This window comes from Salminus brasiliensis, chromosome 10, assembly GCF_030463535.1.
Source record: "Salminus brasiliensis chromosome 10, fSalBra1.hap2, whole genome shotgun sequence".
NCBI lineage: Eukaryota > Metazoa > Chordata > Actinopteri > Characiformes > Bryconidae > Salminus > Salminus brasiliensis.
The window spans coordinates 14,198,585-14,216,450 of record NC_132887.1 but is presented as its reverse complement, the minus strand read 5'-3'; the positions used below and the strand labels follow the sequence as shown (position 1 = coordinate 14,216,450).

Below are 17,866 nucleotides of genomic sequence, written 5' to 3'. Positions count from 1 at the left end.
AAGACAAAAATCTGCTACCACACAGAACGCTATAGAAAAAAAAAAAAGACATGCAGAGAGAAGGCAGACTTGCTACAAAAACAAGTCCCCACTTTTGTGCTTAATTACAATGGAAAGTGATCTCATCTACATTTGATTGTGGCAAACAGACCCAGAGGGGGTTGCGGTTGCCAAAAAAGCCTGACCAGAAAAAAAAACCTGAGTGCAGAAAAGCAGAGACGATTAACTCAGCAGTGTGCTTTATCCATCAGAAAGACATGATCCAGAGCAGTTTATTGAGTGAGCTAGAGTGCGTTTGTGGGTTTGCTTTAGAAAGTGTCCTTTATTCTATTCAGTTCAGTTCAATTTTATTGTCATTAAATCAGTATGGTGCAATGAAAAGCTTACTAATTGGAGACTCTGGTGCAGCATTTACAGTATGCTCTAAGCAAACAGGGTTCTATGTAGTATTGTATAATAAAGTACAGGAAAAAATCCAGCAAGCTGAATAACCTTTTTAAAGAACTGTTTTTAGTACACACCCAGTCATACAAACATGCAAGGGTAGATATAGCATAGGGTAAAGAACAAACAAAAGACTGAAATAGATAAAGAAGAGGTGTAACAGGTCTGTGCAAATGCCAACTATTGCCAATAGAATATAGAAATATTGCCAATAGAATAGGCCTCTCTGGAGCAGATAAACATGAACCTATTGGCACCATGTCTAACACTCTTGTCAGCTATGCTTCAAAATCTAGTAGTAAGCCATTGCCTGGACAGTAGAGGCAGTTACACCTATGTCAGTTATAGACACAGAACTGTGTGTGTGCAGCATGTATGAAGATTGTTTTGTGTATGGGTGTATTTGTCTGCCCACACACACACACACGCAACATAATTTTTGAAATGACTTTGTATGCAGATTGTCCTTTCTTCATGCTGTAAATTTCATACTGATGCTGAGAATCACAGCAGCAGAAGAGAAGCACAGTAGCGATGAAGTAAAGCCTCTGAAATTGAGTGTCCTCCTTGATGAGGTGAAGCGTGAATACCAGACTACATCACTATTCAGTTCACGCAACTTGAGGATTAACATTATTGGATTTTATTTGGAGTGTGTGTGAGAGGGAGGAAGTCATTTCAGAGAACTGTAATTGTAATTCAAATTGCTGCCAGCCAGGAAGCCTTTGTAGAACATTAGACTGACAGTAATGCTCAGAAATATGCCACATATTGTTATTTAACAGTTATTATAACTGTGTATTTATTTAACCAGACAAGCAATTTATAACAGACCCTTATGTACAATGGCAGCCTGACAATCAAATTATAAGCAATTAGCCAAATGCAAATCTCAAGTAAGGATTTGGGCCTAATTGTTTTGAGCCAATGAAAATGAGTATTAGTATTAGATATTAATGAAGCCAATAATCTAGCAAGCTCTCTTGGCAAGCATATTCATGTCCAATTGGCTTCCTCCACTTGAGGTCACAGGTCAGTCTTCCTGAGAAGTCACAAAATTCCACTTCTTATTTTTTGATTTCTGTATTATGTAAGGACATTTGTTTTTAGTCATAAAACGACAGCATGCATAGGCCTGCTAGATAGATGAGGCTTACTAAGACTGAATGTCTCCAAGGTTATGAGTGCTATTGGATTATTTACATTGCTCAGACATGTAATTGACTGCTTGCTTATTTTCTCTTTCACTCTCTCACTTTAATTTCTCTCTCTCTCTCTCTCTCTCTCTCTCTCTCTCTCTCTCTCTCTCTCTCTCTCTCTCTCTCTCTCTCTCACTCACTCACCCTTTTCACTGATTGCTCTTGAAAGTTTTCCAGAGAGAAAATCTCATTTGTCACAGTCCTTTTCTTTGTTCTACCCCCATGGTGATGCTGATGGACATGTCATTTTCCTCAATTCTGAGTAATTCTGTCTAATTGTGTAAATGTGCTCAGCGTTTATAAACAGAACACTTGCATCCAGTGAAGTTCATTACCGTTGTGTCTTCACATCTGGTGGGGTATGATCACATCAAACTGGATTAAGCCATCTTCATCTTTAAGTAAAACTGGAAACACTTTGGCAATTGCCCAAATAACCACTGGCAAGCTGGTGAGGAATGGGCTACATCATACTTGTGCATACACCTGCAGCCCATAATGCTGACCTTGGTATGTGGGTATAGAAATGTGTACACCCATTGTCCATCGTAGCAGCTCCACTTACCATATGGGAGCATTTGTATAATTACCCTATAGTAGCACTATAGTTATGTAATTACAGACTGTAGTTGGCCTCCTTTCTACATACTCTACATACTTTGTTAGCCTCCTTTCACCCTGTTCTTCAATGGTCAAGACTCCACAGGACCACCACAGAGCAGGTATTATTTGGGGGAGGAGGGTCATTCTCAGCACTGCAGTGACACTGAAATGGTGGTGGCGTGTTGGTGTGTTGTGTTTTTATGAGTCGATCCACTCACTGTCCACTCTATTAGGCGCTCCTACTAAGTTGGTCCACCTTGTATATGGAAAGTCAGAGACAGAAGCTCGATCTGTTGCTGCACAGTTTGTATTGGTCATCCTGTAGTCCTTCATCCATTGTCACAGGATGCTGTTGGCTGGTTATTTCTGGTTGGTGGACTATACTCAGTCCAGCTGTTACACTGAGGTGTTTAAAAACTCCAGCAGCACTGCTGTGTCTGATCCTCTCGTTCCTTACACACCACCACCATGTCCGTGTCATTGCAGTGTTAAGAATGACCCACCACCCCATTAATACCAAAAAGAACAGGGTAAATGGAGGCACACAGAGGCAATAACTGACTAAATATTATTGCCCCTTGTTATTTTGAACAGTAGAATGAAGCAAAACCACTTGAATGTTTTTTAGGTCCATACATAACATTTTTATTATCTGGATGACTAACTTGCCCATTCCAAAATGTGAAATTTCTCCTGCCTTTATTGTTTCTTTGTCTTCTGGTATTTTGTAGTATTTATTGGAACAATTTAGAATTCATTGGCCCATTTATAATGCAAAGCAGCCCCCAACCATGATACTACCACCTTCTTGCTCAACAGTTACAATGAGGTTCTTATGTGGGAATGCAGTGTTTTGTTTTTTCGTCAAAAAGATAAAACCTTCTGTTTTCATATCTACAGTCTGCTCACAGTGACTTATTTTAGCACATGCGTGGCTGCATTTGGCTGGAACACAGCTTCGATTCTGTGTTATCTGCAGAATGGTGTGAGGAATCGACAGGTTATTTGTAACCAAGCATCACAAGGGTGCAAACTCATTTAGTGATGGCCATGAGTTCATGAGTTTCAGATCAATCATGCAGGCAGTTATTGACTGCATAAATATTAAAAATTGTTCTTTATATTTACCATTGTTAGTTTGTCTAGTTACTTTAGAGCCTTATAAAAATGTTTATACGACTCTTTACCGTTCAGTCACATCTTGTTTACTTCATTTCGAATTCATGGTGATTGTGTACAGAGACAAATTACAAAAAGTTTACTGTTTTACTTCTAAACTTTCAAGAATACATGTACATGTGTACAGGTCTTCAATGAATACAGTGCAGGAGTGTTATCTTACGTTTCTACTCATACTCATACTATATCTGAAGTAGTCTTATTATTTTAAATATTTATATCTGATGCACCATTATATTTTAATCAGTATGGGGAGGTGTTTCAGGGTCTGTATCAAAGGAGTTTTGGGGAACATTAGAGGTCTTTGACATTGAAGAGTAAAAGAAGTGTCACTTTAGCTCTTAGGCAAATGCACAAAATAACTTAATAGAATGTTTGTGGAATACTTTAATAGGCAGAATAATTATTCATGTCTTCTTATGAAAGAAGTGTGGCTCTAGAAGTCTTGTCATATAACTGGACTGTGTAGTCGTGCCAGTTCTTTGCAGTCGCATGACTGTGCACGCCTTGCTGGCCCAGTCACCGGATTATTGTTCAATCAGGATTTGATGTTTTCTGACAGAGCTGTGCGACTTAGCACTGGTGCATTAGGTCTGTTTTAATTTCGCTGGTCTGCCTTATTGTCCCGCCCATCGGGGACCCGGGAAAGCCGTCCTGCTCAATGCCCATGGGACAGAAATTCGACGGAGCGCTTCAATTATCCACCACCAGTAGGTGTGTCCTATTATGAACTGTAGCATCATCAACTTTACCATCGATCCATTTCATCGCTGTGTAAGTAAGACTTACAATAAGCATGAATTAGTGTGTGTGTTTGTGTGCGTGTATGTGTGTGTGACGTCATCAGGGGGGCAGTGGATTTAAGCAGGCTTTATTTAGTCCGTAATCCCTTATAGCAATCGGAGCGAGTAAAATGTCCCAGAGTAGGAGCGGATCAGCTCTGCTGGATTAACACAAGCCCCTGCCTACCCTGCACCAACCCTCCCCCTGAAAATGTGCCCTTCCTCCCTGTTTTTCGCTTTCTTTCCGTCCTGTCGTCTGTTCACGGTTGTCGCTTTTCATTTCCACAATGGAGTAGTCAGGCTGCCTTCACCTACATCCACTTTGTGCGAGAGCGTTTGGTGTCCTCTTTCCATCCTACAACACCAACAGCAATACTCCCCAGATTAATTATTCAACGGGCGCCTTCCAAGAGGAGCTACCTGATAACCAGACCAAACATCCCCCAAAGAGAGGAGAGACAGAAAGTACAGGTAGAACTCTGGTGGAAAGGATATGTACATCTTTTTTTATTTTTTTTTTTATCATTTTAACTTAACGTGTGGCTAAAGAGCTAAAACAGAAATCGAGCCTCTCCGCTAATTTTTTTTCCTAGAGTGGCGTAGCTGTGTTGCCGATGTTGATCTCCAGCAAGCAGTTGCCGATTGGCCGCTCCCAGAGCTGGGACACGCTTGGTGGGAATGAGGGTCAGTGGGAACGCAGTGAGAGCATGTATGAGCAGCAGGCCAGGATGGCTGGGAGACGGAATTCCTTGTCCTACGGAGGTGATGCAGGAGGAGTTTGGTATGAACCACCCCCTGGGGTGCGTCCACCTGACCTGGATATGAAACGGGAGCCATACTCTTACCAGGAATCTCTTTACAACCAGACCTACTTGGATCGCCCAGACCCTCGCAGCATGAGGAAGAGTTCTGTACCTGAGCTGAACAGTCACTATGACCGGCCACCTATGGCCCACCGTGGTTCTCTTCCCCCACCGGATTATTACCAGCAAGATCCTGGCATGGTCCCTAGGCCACCAGATGCCTTTTATCGTGGAGAACAGCCTCACCTCCTCAATCGGTCAGCTTCTCATTATGGAGCGGTGGGAGGGACTCGGCCACCATGGGAACAGAACCAAGGTGGGAGGTCTGGTCCTCCTGCCCCTACTCCTGTCCATCCTCCTCCTCCACCCCCTACTACTCATGAAATTGCCCGTATGTACAGGGAACCATCCCTCCCTGGCCTTCCACCTGCCACCCCAGTATCGAAAATGATGCCAGATGGGCAGCGCTTTCCAAGCCGGGCACCTTCTCCTGCACGTTATGGCATGGAGCCAACATCTCCCCGCTATGCTGCTGAGCCACCAGCCTCTCTTACTGGGCGCTCAATGTATAGTGACATTAATGGAAGACCACTGGATCAGTCTGCTGCCACCTGCCTAGTGGTCGATCCAGCTGCTCAGGGGATAGACGGGACTGCCAGAGGTATGCTCATTCGCCAAGAAAGCCCCTCACCATACACTGTACAGCAGCAGCCACAACAAGCACCACAGCAAACTCAACAGCAGTTGCAGCAGCAAATGCAGCAGGTTCAGCCACTCAACCAAATGCAGCAGTCTCAGCCAGTACAGCAGGTGCAGCCAGTTCAACAAGCGCAGCAGATGCAGCCAGTTCTGCAAACACAGCAGATGCAGCCAGTTCTGCAAACACAGCAGATGCAGCCAGTTCAGCAAGTGCAGCAAATGCAGCCAGTTCAGCAAGTGCAGCAAATGCCTCCTGGTCAACAAGTGCAGCAAATGCCTTCTGTGCAACAAGTGCAGCAAACGCAGCCTGCACCAGTGCAACCTGTGACACCCCAAAATCCTGTCTACGATCCTAACCCTGTCAATCCATCTCCTGCCCCAGCGACTACCCCATGCATGGCTACTGTCCCTACGCAGTTTCCTCCTCAGTTCCCTACTCAACCTGCAATTCCTGCTCCTCCTCCTACAGTCCCTCAAACCCCATTGGTTCCTGTAGACCCAAAGAGGACCGCAGACCCAGAGTTTTTGGCTTTTCTGCGCAACGAAGGTCTGTCCGAGAGCACAATCACCTCTCTGCTTCAACAAGGCTTCGATTCCACTGCAATGTTGGCTGTTATGGAAGAGAATGACGTTCGCTCCGTTGCACCTAATTTAGGACAGGCACGTGTTCTTTCTCGTGTGGCACTCGGCTGCAAACGTCCACCGGATGTACCTCCTGCCACCCCCCAACACCCTAGCGCTCCAGTTCGTGGTCGGTCTAACAGCTTCAGTCATCGCAGTGACATTTATGTGCACCAGCAACCGCCAATGACACCTGGCATGGACTCTCAGTATATGCAGCCTCCTGCCAACCTTTTGCCGAGCATGTCATCCAGGATGGGTGAGGTCATGGGCCGCAGACCAAATAGTGCTCCCTCTCAGCAGCTTTTGGAGACAAGTGGATACCCTGGAATCAGGACACCAGGGGCTTTTAGCAGTGCCATGGTCCCTGTCCAACCACGTCCAATGTCTGCCTACACTCCTCAAGCTGGTCTACATATGCCATCCATGACTGCAATGTCCCAGCAAGTATCTCTTCCATCACACATTCCAGGAATGCCATCACAACTTTCTGGCTTGCCGACATCCATTCATGGTGTGCCACAGCAGATGCCGGCTCTAGCTGCAGTGCCGCAGGCAATGGCGGTTACTGCCCTGCCTCCCCAGCAGGCCCCTAAGGCCTACTCCACCAACTATACTGTGCCCATGGAGCTGATGAAGAGGGATCGAAGCTTGGCCACTATGACGCCCATGGCCAGTCCACACCCAAGCCCACAGATAATGCGAAAGACTGGATCATCACCTCATGAGAGTGCATTGGTCCCTGTAGGTGCTACTATAGCAGGTCAGAGTCCTAGCCTTGCCAATCAGAAGCTCAGCCGGCGCACTGGACCTCCAGTTATCGTCTCCACTATGGCATCACCTGACACAAGTAAATCAAATCCCTTATCCCAATTTTCCTCCCTCCACCTTGTTCTCCCTCCTACACTCCTCCTGCACACCCAATCTATGATTGAACGAGTACTGTGAGCTTAATTTGCATAACAATAATGCTCCTTTTCTGTACTAAATTCTTACAGTGTGCAATGATAACTTGAGTTATAATTGGGTTATTTCTATCTTTTTTGTTGCCCTTTTTTATGAAAGACTTTTTTTTAATCTGCTGGACATCAGTTTCAAGATACATTGGTTCAAATCAATATCCATTGATCTGCAGTAAGTGGAGCATGAAAGGCTTGCTAAGGTCTAAATTGGTATGCAAGTAATTAGTCATGATGTTTTTTGCTGTTTGCTTCAACTGTCTTTACTGGATTTCGTTACTCTACAAGAATGTGACTGACTCAAATGGGAATGGGACTCAAAAATCTTTGAATCTCATTCCTTGCTCCACTTAATTAAAATTGGACCTGCTCTAAGCTTAGGCCCTGCAGCTTTCTGCATGGCCAGTGACTAAACTGGTTCAGTATTTCTGTACTGTATCAGTGCAGTGGCCTTTCATGTTCCTTAACCATGTCGCTGTAGAGTTAGTCATTTGGTATAACCCTCCAGACCACCTTCAGGGTGTCTGTGACTGTCTGAGCCTGGTTGTGTTGTTTTGGTTTGGGCGGTTCTGAAATGAGCATGTGATCTTGTAGTCAGTTGCAGTAAGGCTATCTATATTCTATGTATCAGTATTTCATTACCATTCATTAAGGGCAACCTATAAGAGTGTCTGTCTCAGAGTTTTGATTCGAACTGTCACTTTGAGCAGAGTGGAGGCTGATCTCTAGTGATTTAAGGTCTGCACATGATGTGCAGTGATGTGAGCTGTGTTTGGACAGTTGAATCGACAACAGTTTATTGAAATAGGAACATAGGACAATTTAGTCCAAATTAAAAGCCTTGTAGCGTGGACTCTACAGGGCTGTATGTTTTAAGGAACATCAAGTGTTATGTAGGGCATATCGTAGAGCTGGAAGAGGGTTACCGTGTCGTGTTTCAGGGCTCTCTCTAATCCCACCCTTGCCGTTGATGTAACGGAGCTCTTTCACCCTGCGGCCAATGTCTACATTGGGGGAGGGGCTCAAGAACAGTAAGTGGAAATGAAGCTGCGAACTGAGATTGTGGTGGTGGTGTCAAACCCCTAGTAGGAAATTAAACAGCGTATCAGAATAGTAAAGGAAACTAAACTGACTCTAATTATTATAATCAAAGTGATGGCATTTTTTATGAAGGGGAGCCTCTCGAGAGGAAGATTGAAAAAGGATGTAGAGTTAAGCCAGTATGAGAGATCGGCAGTCAGTGCTCTACTGGTGTTCATATCAGAGATCTTTTGTGAGATTACTGTGTGTGTGTGTGTGTGTGTGTGTGTGTGTGTGTGTGTGTGTGTGTGTGTGTTTGTGTGTGTGTGTGTGTGTGTGTGTGTGTGTGTGTGTGTGTGTGTGTGTGTTGGTATAGTGTTGTCCAGATTGCAGAGATGTCAGGAGAACTGGTGTGATCTATTTTCTGTTTGAATGGTCTCACTGAGCTGTGGCTTTTGTCTGTAAGCTGTGTAATGAGGAATGATGGCGTGCTAATCCTTGACTCTTCTTTTGACAACGTTCTGTAATACACAGCTTCCTCTCAATCTCTGCAGATTTATCCAATGACTTTATCCGTTTCTCTTTAATTGTTCTCTCTTTCTCTCTCTTCTGCACATGCTTGCTCGCTCCCTCGCTCGCCCACTCTCGCTCTCTCACTTTGGCTCATCACTGTTAATGACTTTAGACAGCTCTCATCTCATGTAATAAAACTGTAACTCTGCTGTCTCTGCTGCGGGTTATGTCAGACTTCTGATTATACAGGCTGTGTGCCTTAGTGTCAGAGTGGATGGCTCTAGTTTTTAAAGTTTGAGATGACCATGGATTAAAAACTAAAAATGCAAAAACTTAGGGACTTCTAGTTTAGTACGACTTAGGCCAGACTGATATAATACTAATAATAAATAATTTTTTGTTGTTTTTTGCTTTTTAACCGTTACGTTTACTGAGACTTGGGGAAGATGTGATGTTACCTACGTACCAAAATTTATGCAATTATGCTGTTTAACTGTCTTTCGTGGTGCATTTCAGCATGACCTCATCAAAAGGAATTTCCGTTTATTGTTTAGTACGGTGCATTTTTATTTTGGTAATGTGCCCTCATTTATTTTCAATTAACTCTAAATCAAAACCTAGCTTCCTCTTTACCAGTAATGACCCTTCATATGCTAATCCAGAATACCCCTTAGGACTCATAGTCTCCATATATGGAGATGTGGGACTGCCTTTGGCTGAAGTCCCTATTTTTCCAGTAAGAGAGGATTACGTAGCCATGGCGATGGATGTAGCAGTCGGACCACACCAGAGCACCCCAGGTCAGCCGTGTGTGTGTATGTGCATGCATTTGTGTGTGAGGGTTTTGTTTTTTTGGTCCCCCTGCTTAATCCATTTGCAATACCTTACACCTACTGTTCGGGATTAGCTAGAATGCTCAGTGGAATATTTCAAGGTCACTCATGCTTTTGGAAGCTTGGTTGGTTAGTAGTGCTCAGTAGAGACAGTAAGACTGTGCACTTTTATTGCGAGTGATCTTTAGGAGGAGGGATTACTCTCTTCAGGTTAGAAGGTTGACACTGAAACGGAAGCTGGGGGCATGTCTGGCTTGAGTCAGGGCTTTTGGACAGTGTGGACTATATTAAGACTTGTAGTTTCTGTCACTCAGATGAAGGTGTGTGACTGGCTGAACAGGACTGGGAGAAGTTGTATGTGGTCAGAAACCATTGGCTAAAGATCGGTGGAACTGTTGGCAGTTAATTATTCATTTATTCTGAATTCCTGCATGTTCTGCATGTTCAGCTGTGCTTCGTTTGCTTTCTTTCTGGCTTTAAGTTTTGGACGTTCTGTTTCTCTGAATTTCGTGAAGGATGTTATTTGGGGTACGTTTCGGGGTATGTGCCTGTTGTGCTCCACTGCCCTGCAAATGACATGCATCACCAGTGCTTCATCATGTCTTGGAGACAGATTTTGAGGACGTCACAAGTAAGGCCCATTTGCATCTAGCTGCCTTTGTACTTTTAGCCACAGAACTGACTAGGGAATGTTGCAACTGAAGAGACTGTCCTCCTCAATCCACCACAACATAGAGAAAAATAAGAGGGAAAAACAATGAAACAGTAGGGAAGAAGAAGGCTGGAGGAAGCCAGGGAGTTAAAAAGAAAACTGGGCACAGTCAGTAAAAGTAGATCCAGTGGCCATATGTTCAGCTCCCCTTTATTCTCCACTGTGGTTTTGGAAATAAAGGGGGAGGGGAGGAAGAGAAGGAAAAAAAGAGATGGAAAGAAGAGGGATTATGGACATAAAATCCCACCAGCCATCTGTGCAGGGTTGGGCTTGATGGGCAGGGTGGGTCACTGTACGTAATCCTGCAGAACTGAATGAACAGAATGTAATCTCCATTTGGAAATTATGCTGGCTGACACAGGACAGTACAGGATGACCCTCTTAGTAAAGCCCAAAATTGAGGCCCTCTATCCCACACACACATTCTCTTTGTTGACCGTCCTGGGACTATGTCCAGTTATTGGTGTGTGTGTAATGAGGATTAGCTATTGGTTAGGGGTTGTGTTAGTAGTTAGTCTATCAGGCATTTACTTCTGCATTGTGTGTGTGTGTGTGTGTGTGTGTGTGTGTGTGTGTGTGTGTGTGTGTGTGTGAGAGAGTTATCTTGAGTGTCCACAGTACATGTGTATATAGGGGCTTAGAATGGTTGAATACAATGCTTAAATGAAGCAGTCACATGTTGGTGTGGGCAAGCAGGTCATGTGAATTATTTACAGTTAGAAAATGTCATGGCGTCATGGAGACGGAGTTGCAGTGTGAGGTGAGAGGTTGAGCTGCAGGATGCTGTCACACAGATCGTACACAGAGTTGGGGCGTTTTATGTACAGTTGCTGGATGATACTGCAGCTTGCTTTATGGATTCAGCTGTGTACAGCACAAACAAACTTCATATTCAGCTATTTCATGAATTTAAATATGTAATAGTAAGAAGTCCTATAACATGGTGGGTAGCACCACAGCCATCCACACAGCAGGCAGAGTATAAAGTCTTTGCCCAGCCATGAACACCAATCTACAAGAGTCTATAATTATATATATAGTCTATAATGCTTGTGATCTTGTTTATCAGTATAAAAAGGATTAATAAGACCATTATTTGACAAAATGAGGTTTGTGATGTTTATTTTTACTAATTAATTTCTTTGTATTAACTCATAATTGGTGGTGGTGAGGAGAATATGTATTGCTCTTATTCTTTTTTTTTTTTATTATTATTATGAAACTTGTGCAAGGAAGTACACCAATCAACAACATTAAAACCACCCACAGGTGAGGTAAAAGCAGGGGGAAATGCTTTAGGCATAAGGACCTGAGTGACTGGGTCACAGTATTGGGCAAGTGGTTTTAAGTGGTTTATGGCTGATTGATGTATATCTCTGTTCATCTTCAGTCTAATCTGCTTATTGAAGTTCTTAAATCATTAACTCACGGAGGGTCAGTGAGTCGGGTGCAGGGCCAGATTGAGATCATCCAGTGCACCTGAGTAGTATTGTTATGGTGCCCCAACCACATGAATATTCCATATCCACACGCCACTTATTCTTCCATTATCTCTGTAGTCTGTACAGGTTTTTACATTTGTTTTCTTCACAGAATGTTTGTTGCTTAGCCAAAGCATTGACAGATTATCAAGGTATGCAAATAAGAGGTTCATCAGCTGCTGATTAGGATCACTGACTTACCTACGCATGTTAAAAAAGATCAGAGCCATCATAGTAGACAGGTGAAGTGAAAAACCTACAGTGGCATTCGTCAAGAAGTGGGGTATATTAGGCAGCGAGTGAACACTCGGTTCCTGAAGGTGACGTGTTAAAAGCAGGACAAATGGGCAAGCATAAGGATCTGAGCCCCTTTGACAAGGGTCAAATTGTGATGGCTAGAGGACTGGGTCAGAACATCTCTAAAACATCAGTCCGGTCTTGTACGTTTTTTTTCTGGAACTGCATGTGCACTAGTGACAGGGTAATGAGCACCCATGAAGCCCCCAACTCACAGGCCTTAAAGGATCTCCTGCTTACATCTTGGTGCCAGATCTGGCTCAAAAGGTCAGAACTGTTGTGGTACTTAGTATTAGGCAGGCAGTATTAATGTTATGGCTGATTGGTGTATGTTTATTTTGTAAGTGTTTTACACATACTAAGTATAAGGTCAGTAGAATGATGGTTCCTGCTATTATGGCTGCATTATTAGTCATTATAATATTCGGTGAACAGAGTAACAGCAGGGTAGACTAAGTGTAAACTGTGTGATATTTCCCTGGTTTTAAAAACAGTCCTAATGTGACCACATCACAGCTGCTTCCTCTATTTTCTTTACCCTGTAACCCTATTTTTTTGTGTTTGTTTGTTTGTGTGTGTGTGTGTGTGTGTGTGTGTGTGTGTGTGTGTGTGTGTGTGTGTGTGTGTGTGTGTGTGCGCTGATTATTGCTGTAATTCTGTCCCTAATGCTATGCTCTGACACCTCCTCATAACAGCCTTCTGTGTTGACTGGTAACGAGGCCCAGCTGTGTGTGTGTGTGTGTGTGTGTGTGTGTGTGTGTGTGTGTGTGTGTGTGTGTGTGTGTGTGTGTGTGTGTGTGTGTGTGTTTCTTAGGGCTGGTCCTGCTCTCTCTCTTTGCCAGGCCAGATGGCTCCTGTCATAGAGTGCACTGATAGAAGGAGGGAGGGAGTGAAAGAGTGAAAGTAATGAATAGAAAAAAAGCTTTATCAGGAGGAAGCAGATCGTAATGAGAGAAAGCACATCTGCAGCTGGTGTGTGTGTGTGTATGTGTGTGTAAGAGAGGGGACAGGGCAGCCAGAAGTGTGAACACTGTATAAATAAACGTCATTTCTTTCAGTGTTCTGTTTGTTTTAACTCTTAGCCAGAGAAACACACAGTCACTGAGATGCTTCACTGTAGGTTGTTGCAGTGGTTCATGAATGAATTGAATGGTACGCTATATGTCCAAATGTTTGTGGACACCCCTAATAAATGCATTCAGCTACTTTGTTACACCCATTGCTGACACAGATGGGACTTTCTAGAGCAGATAAAAATTAACTTGTTGTCACCGTGCTTAATACCAGGCATGGGCTAGGGGGGTATAAATCCCCCCAGCATTGAGCTGTGGAGCAGTTGAACTGAGTGGATGGAGCAGAATCATTCCAGACAACAATGTTTTGGGACGTGTTGGAAAGTTGGGGATCAGGTGTGGCGGTGATCATCCGACATTGTGACATAACTAATGCTGTTGATGCTAAATGCAATAAAATCCTTACAGCAGTGCTCCAGAATCTAGTAAAAAGCGTGGACCTGGAAAGTAAAGACAGTTACTCCAACAAAGTTTGTTTATTGATTATAGAAGAAACAATGAATGAGCAGGTGTCCCAATACTTTTGTCCATATAGTTCATCACTTAAAGTTGCTCTAGAAGGTTACCCAACAGTTTGTGAGGTGTGTGTGTGTGTGTGTGTGTGTGTGTGTGTGTGTGTGTGTGTTTGAGATGTGTAAAGGTGGGGCAGATGTCACCACCCTTACCATAAACCATGCTCAGTGACTGGCTCTTGTTCCTCTTTTAAAGTGGCATGGTGCAGCTGATTCTTTTCTGCAGAAACACACACACACACACACTTAGACTCCTAGTCTTAAGACCGTATTACACTTAAGCCTCTCCTACTGTGCGTAATTCATTCACTCACTTCATTTCTATGGTATGCTGCTCATAATACATGCTGAGAAAACACACACACACACACACACACACACAGCTGCACACAGACTCAGAGTGCTCACATTACAGTACCATGTAACAGCATGAAACATATTTGCTTAATAAAAGGAAGTGAAAAACAGATAGAGCTCAGGAAATACCACTGGGAGACTAGAGAGCCACAGGGGGTAAGTGTGTGTGTGTGTGTGTGTGTGTGTGTGTGTGTGTGTGTGTGTGTGTGTGTGTGTGTGTGAGAGAGAGAGAGTGAGAGAGAGTGAGTGAAGGGGGGGGGGTAGAGAGACTGAGCGAGCGAGGTTAAGTAAGAAAAGCGGGCGAGCGAGAGAGAGGAGGTGGAGGCTGACAGCCTGTAAATGCCGTGGTCTTACGAATCATAAATTTTAGAGAAAGAGAGGGGGAGAGAGAGGGGGGAAAGAGAGGAGGGCTGGAGGAAGAAGAGGAGGAAGACTAGACCAACGACGAAAGAAGATCAGCAGAGGCAGTCGTTTACGCTGGCACTCATTTTTAGGAGCCCCCCTCCCCCACGCATGATTCTTTCTTCACTGCTGCCCTTTTTGGCGCCTTCTCCCACTTTTTTCACTAGGAGAGGATTGTTTTCACTTGGCGGAGAGAAAAGAGCGAGAGACACAGCGAGACACCGAGAAAAAGAGAGGGAGAGCCTGGGCAACGAAACAGTGGGAACGTGGAGCACTGCTGGAACGAAAAGAAAGAAGAGAGGAGGGAAAAAAAGAAGCTGGGAAGACTTGAAGATGAGAAGAGCAGCCGTGTGTGTGTATGTGTGGGGAGGGGGGTGTGTGGGTGTGTGTGTGTAAACGGCCCTTAGCCTCCTTTTGAGCGGGGGACCGAGGAGGAGGACTTGAGGGAGAGATAGAGGAGGGGCGGAGAGGCTGATTTACGGGGAGGAGGAGAGAAGGAGGAGAGGAGCGAGGAGGGGGGAGGGATCCCCCCCCAGGACACACTCACTCTGACACTTGTCTTTTTTTTCTGCTCTCCTCCCTCCATTTTTCACTCGCTCCGCACGGCTCTTAATGGGAGGAATGTGGAGGCAGCAGTTTTCAGGCAAGCAGCATGTTTCCTCACACACTCTCTCACAGGCTTTCAGAGAGAGAGAGGGGGGGTTGTGTGTGTGTGTGTGTGTGTGTGTGTGTGTGTGTGTGTGTGTGCGCACTCGTCATGGCTTTGATAGCGATGCAGTACTTAATGTTCTTGTTACATGTTGATGCTTTTTTATTTTAACACACACACACACACACACACACACACACACATACACATATATACATGCGTGTCTGCACTTACACCCTTGCGTAAATTACAGTGAATATTTATTATAATCTATATAATGTCTGGCATTCATTATATCTATTCCTTCTCTCTCTCTCGTGTGTGTGTGTGTGTGTGTGTGTGTGTGTGTGTGTGTGTGTGTTTTTGAGTGGAGGGTTGTTAGACAAACACCTGGCAGAAAGGGAGGGTAAGGGGAAGACGAGCAAAGAGTGACGCAGTACAAAAGCTAACTTTCGCATTAGTCTCTCTCTCTCTCTCTCTCTCTCTCTCTCTCTCTCTCTCTCTCTCTCTCTCTCTCTCTCTTTCTCTCTCTCTCTCTGTGTGTGTGTCTGTGTCCCTCTGCCTTTTTATGACTCTTATATCGCTCTTACTCACTAACACACACACACACACACCCTTACAGCCTGCTTGGCATTGTAACTAAAATTTGGACTGTTGGACACACTCTGTGTGTGTGTGTGTGTGTGTGTGTGTGTGTGTGTGTGTGTGTGTGTGTGTGTGTGTGCGCGTTGTGTGTGTGATCCAAGTGCAGTTCTTCACAGGACATCCACTTGCATACTGTCAGAGATTAGGTTGCTAGGTAACCAGGAGCGACCATTGATAGTGAGGTGAAGCCACTTCACTGCCAGCCAAGAGTCTGTCGGTCTGTCTCTATCGCTCAGTCTCTCTCTTGCCTCACATTTGCTCGCACGCTTTCTACCAAAGAATATTAGTAAAATGCACTCATGTACCCCCTGAACACGACACACACACACACACACACTTTTCTCTCTATCAGCGAGTCCCACACACGTCAGCTTGTGTCCACGCTATGGAAAATTTTGCTCATTTCCTTTTGTTTTGACAGACATTTATTGTAGGTCTAGTTTTAGAGACAGTGTTACATTACACACTCCCTCGCTCCCTCCCTCGCTCCCTCTTGCTCTGTCTCTTCTCATTGTTAATTGTGTGTGTGTGTGTGAGTGAGTGTGAGAGACAGTTTGGTTGAGAATAAGGGTAGTGTAAGGATGTCTCTCGGCTCAGTTTGTTTAAAAGTGAATCTTGTCCAAAAAAGCTTTTAGCTGGGGCATATTGGTCTCCTGAAGTGTGAGACTGTCCCAGCGCTCTCGCTCGCGCTCTCTCTTGCTCTCTCTCTCTCGCTCTCTCATGCTGTGATTTGGTTCTTTCATTTAATCGAACACCATCAGTAACTCAGGTGTTTGTGTGTGTGTTTGTGTGTGTGTGTTTGTGTTTGTGTGTGTGTGTGTGTGTGTGTGTGTGTGTGTTGTGTAATGTGAGTGTGTGATGCTCTGCCATATCATCAGCATTGCTGTCTCATGTGTGAGTTAGCCTTAAATCTAACTCCAGTCCCTTGATCTGAAATGCGCATTCCTTTCTAATTGAGGGATGAGGGCCGCGGCTGATTCCGTGATTATTACTGTTTAATAACCGCGCTGTAAATAATTCTCCTGCACTGCCGAAGAGCGGGTGAAGAGGGGGAGAGAAATGTTTCTTCCAGATGCCGTTAAATTAAATATATTCATAATCCTGTTCCAATCCTGTAATCTCCATGACAACCACATTCACAGCAAGAGCGCGAGCGGGAAAGTCATGCAAAGTGTGTTTCTTTCCTTCGCTCTCTCAATCCCTTTCTCATTCACTTACTTATGCAAAGTGCTTCTCCAGTTCTTTTGAAGTACACAAACACATCAACAATCAGTCTCTCTCTCTCGCACCCCCCCCCCTTTTTTTTTTTACTTTCTTTCTTTGTCTCGATCTCATTTTGTCTTTGCCTTTCTGTTTCTTTCTATCGGTTTTACTCACTTACTCATTTTTCTATCTGTGTGTGTGTGTGTAGGTATAAGGCCTCAGATCATGAACGGGCCAATGCATCCCCGGCCGCTGGTGGCCCTGCTGGATGGGCGAGACTGCACTGTGGAGATGCCAATCCTCAAAGATCTGGCAACCGTGGCCTTCTGCGATGCCCAGTCCACACAGGAGATCCATGAGAAGGTACACACACACACACACACACACACACACGTCTGTCACTGTCCTAGTATCCTAATGGTGGTCTTTGTGCTTGTTTAAGAGATGGTTTTACGTACTCCTAGAGGAAAAAAAAAAAGAACACACAGCACCAGCCAAGCATTTTAATCTGACGGCTTTTGCTTAAACGCTTGAACTTTACTTCCAAGACAAATACAGAAGTCTGTTCTTTCCAAAACCAGTTTTTGAAATGTCCTTCAACATTAAGTCTTTAGTTGCCAACAACTGGTCAGCATATGTGCAACTTCTTCAGGCCTGCTGGGAAAGCCTCCCTGCAGGCTCCTGTTGAGAAAATGGCAAGAGCATGTAAAGCCACAGGAAATTATTTGGTCACTGCGTTTTTATTTATTTATTTTTCATTTGGTATGTAAAGCTAAAAGGCAGAAAATATAGAATTTTTTAAATAAAAATTGTAGATACCCAAAAATATTGCTGTGTATTGGAAAGCGCCTTGTGATACGATATTGTGTCATGATGCAAC

The 17,866-nt window shown here is 44.2% G+C and overlaps 1 protein-coding gene across 8 annotated transcripts in view; it reads left to right on the top strand.

The window, feature by feature from the left end:
- The window catches only part of ctbp2a (C-terminal binding protein 2a), a 41,158-nt gene that overhangs the window by 13,912 nt on the left and 9,380 nt on the right, over positions 1-17,866 (top strand). For 5 of the 8 annotated variants that reach the window (XM_072689359.1, XM_072689357.1, XM_072689358.1 and 2 more), the window contains one exon: positions 17,195-17,349. In XM_072689359.1, coding sequence (XP_072545460.1) covers positions 17,195-17,349 — 155 coding nt within the window. Of the gene's footprint in view, positions 1-4,806; positions 7,181-14,385; positions 15,133-17,194; positions 17,350-17,866 lie in introns of those variants that run through there. The other 3 variants (XM_072689364.1, XM_072689363.1, XM_072689360.1) reach the window with 3 other exon arrangements.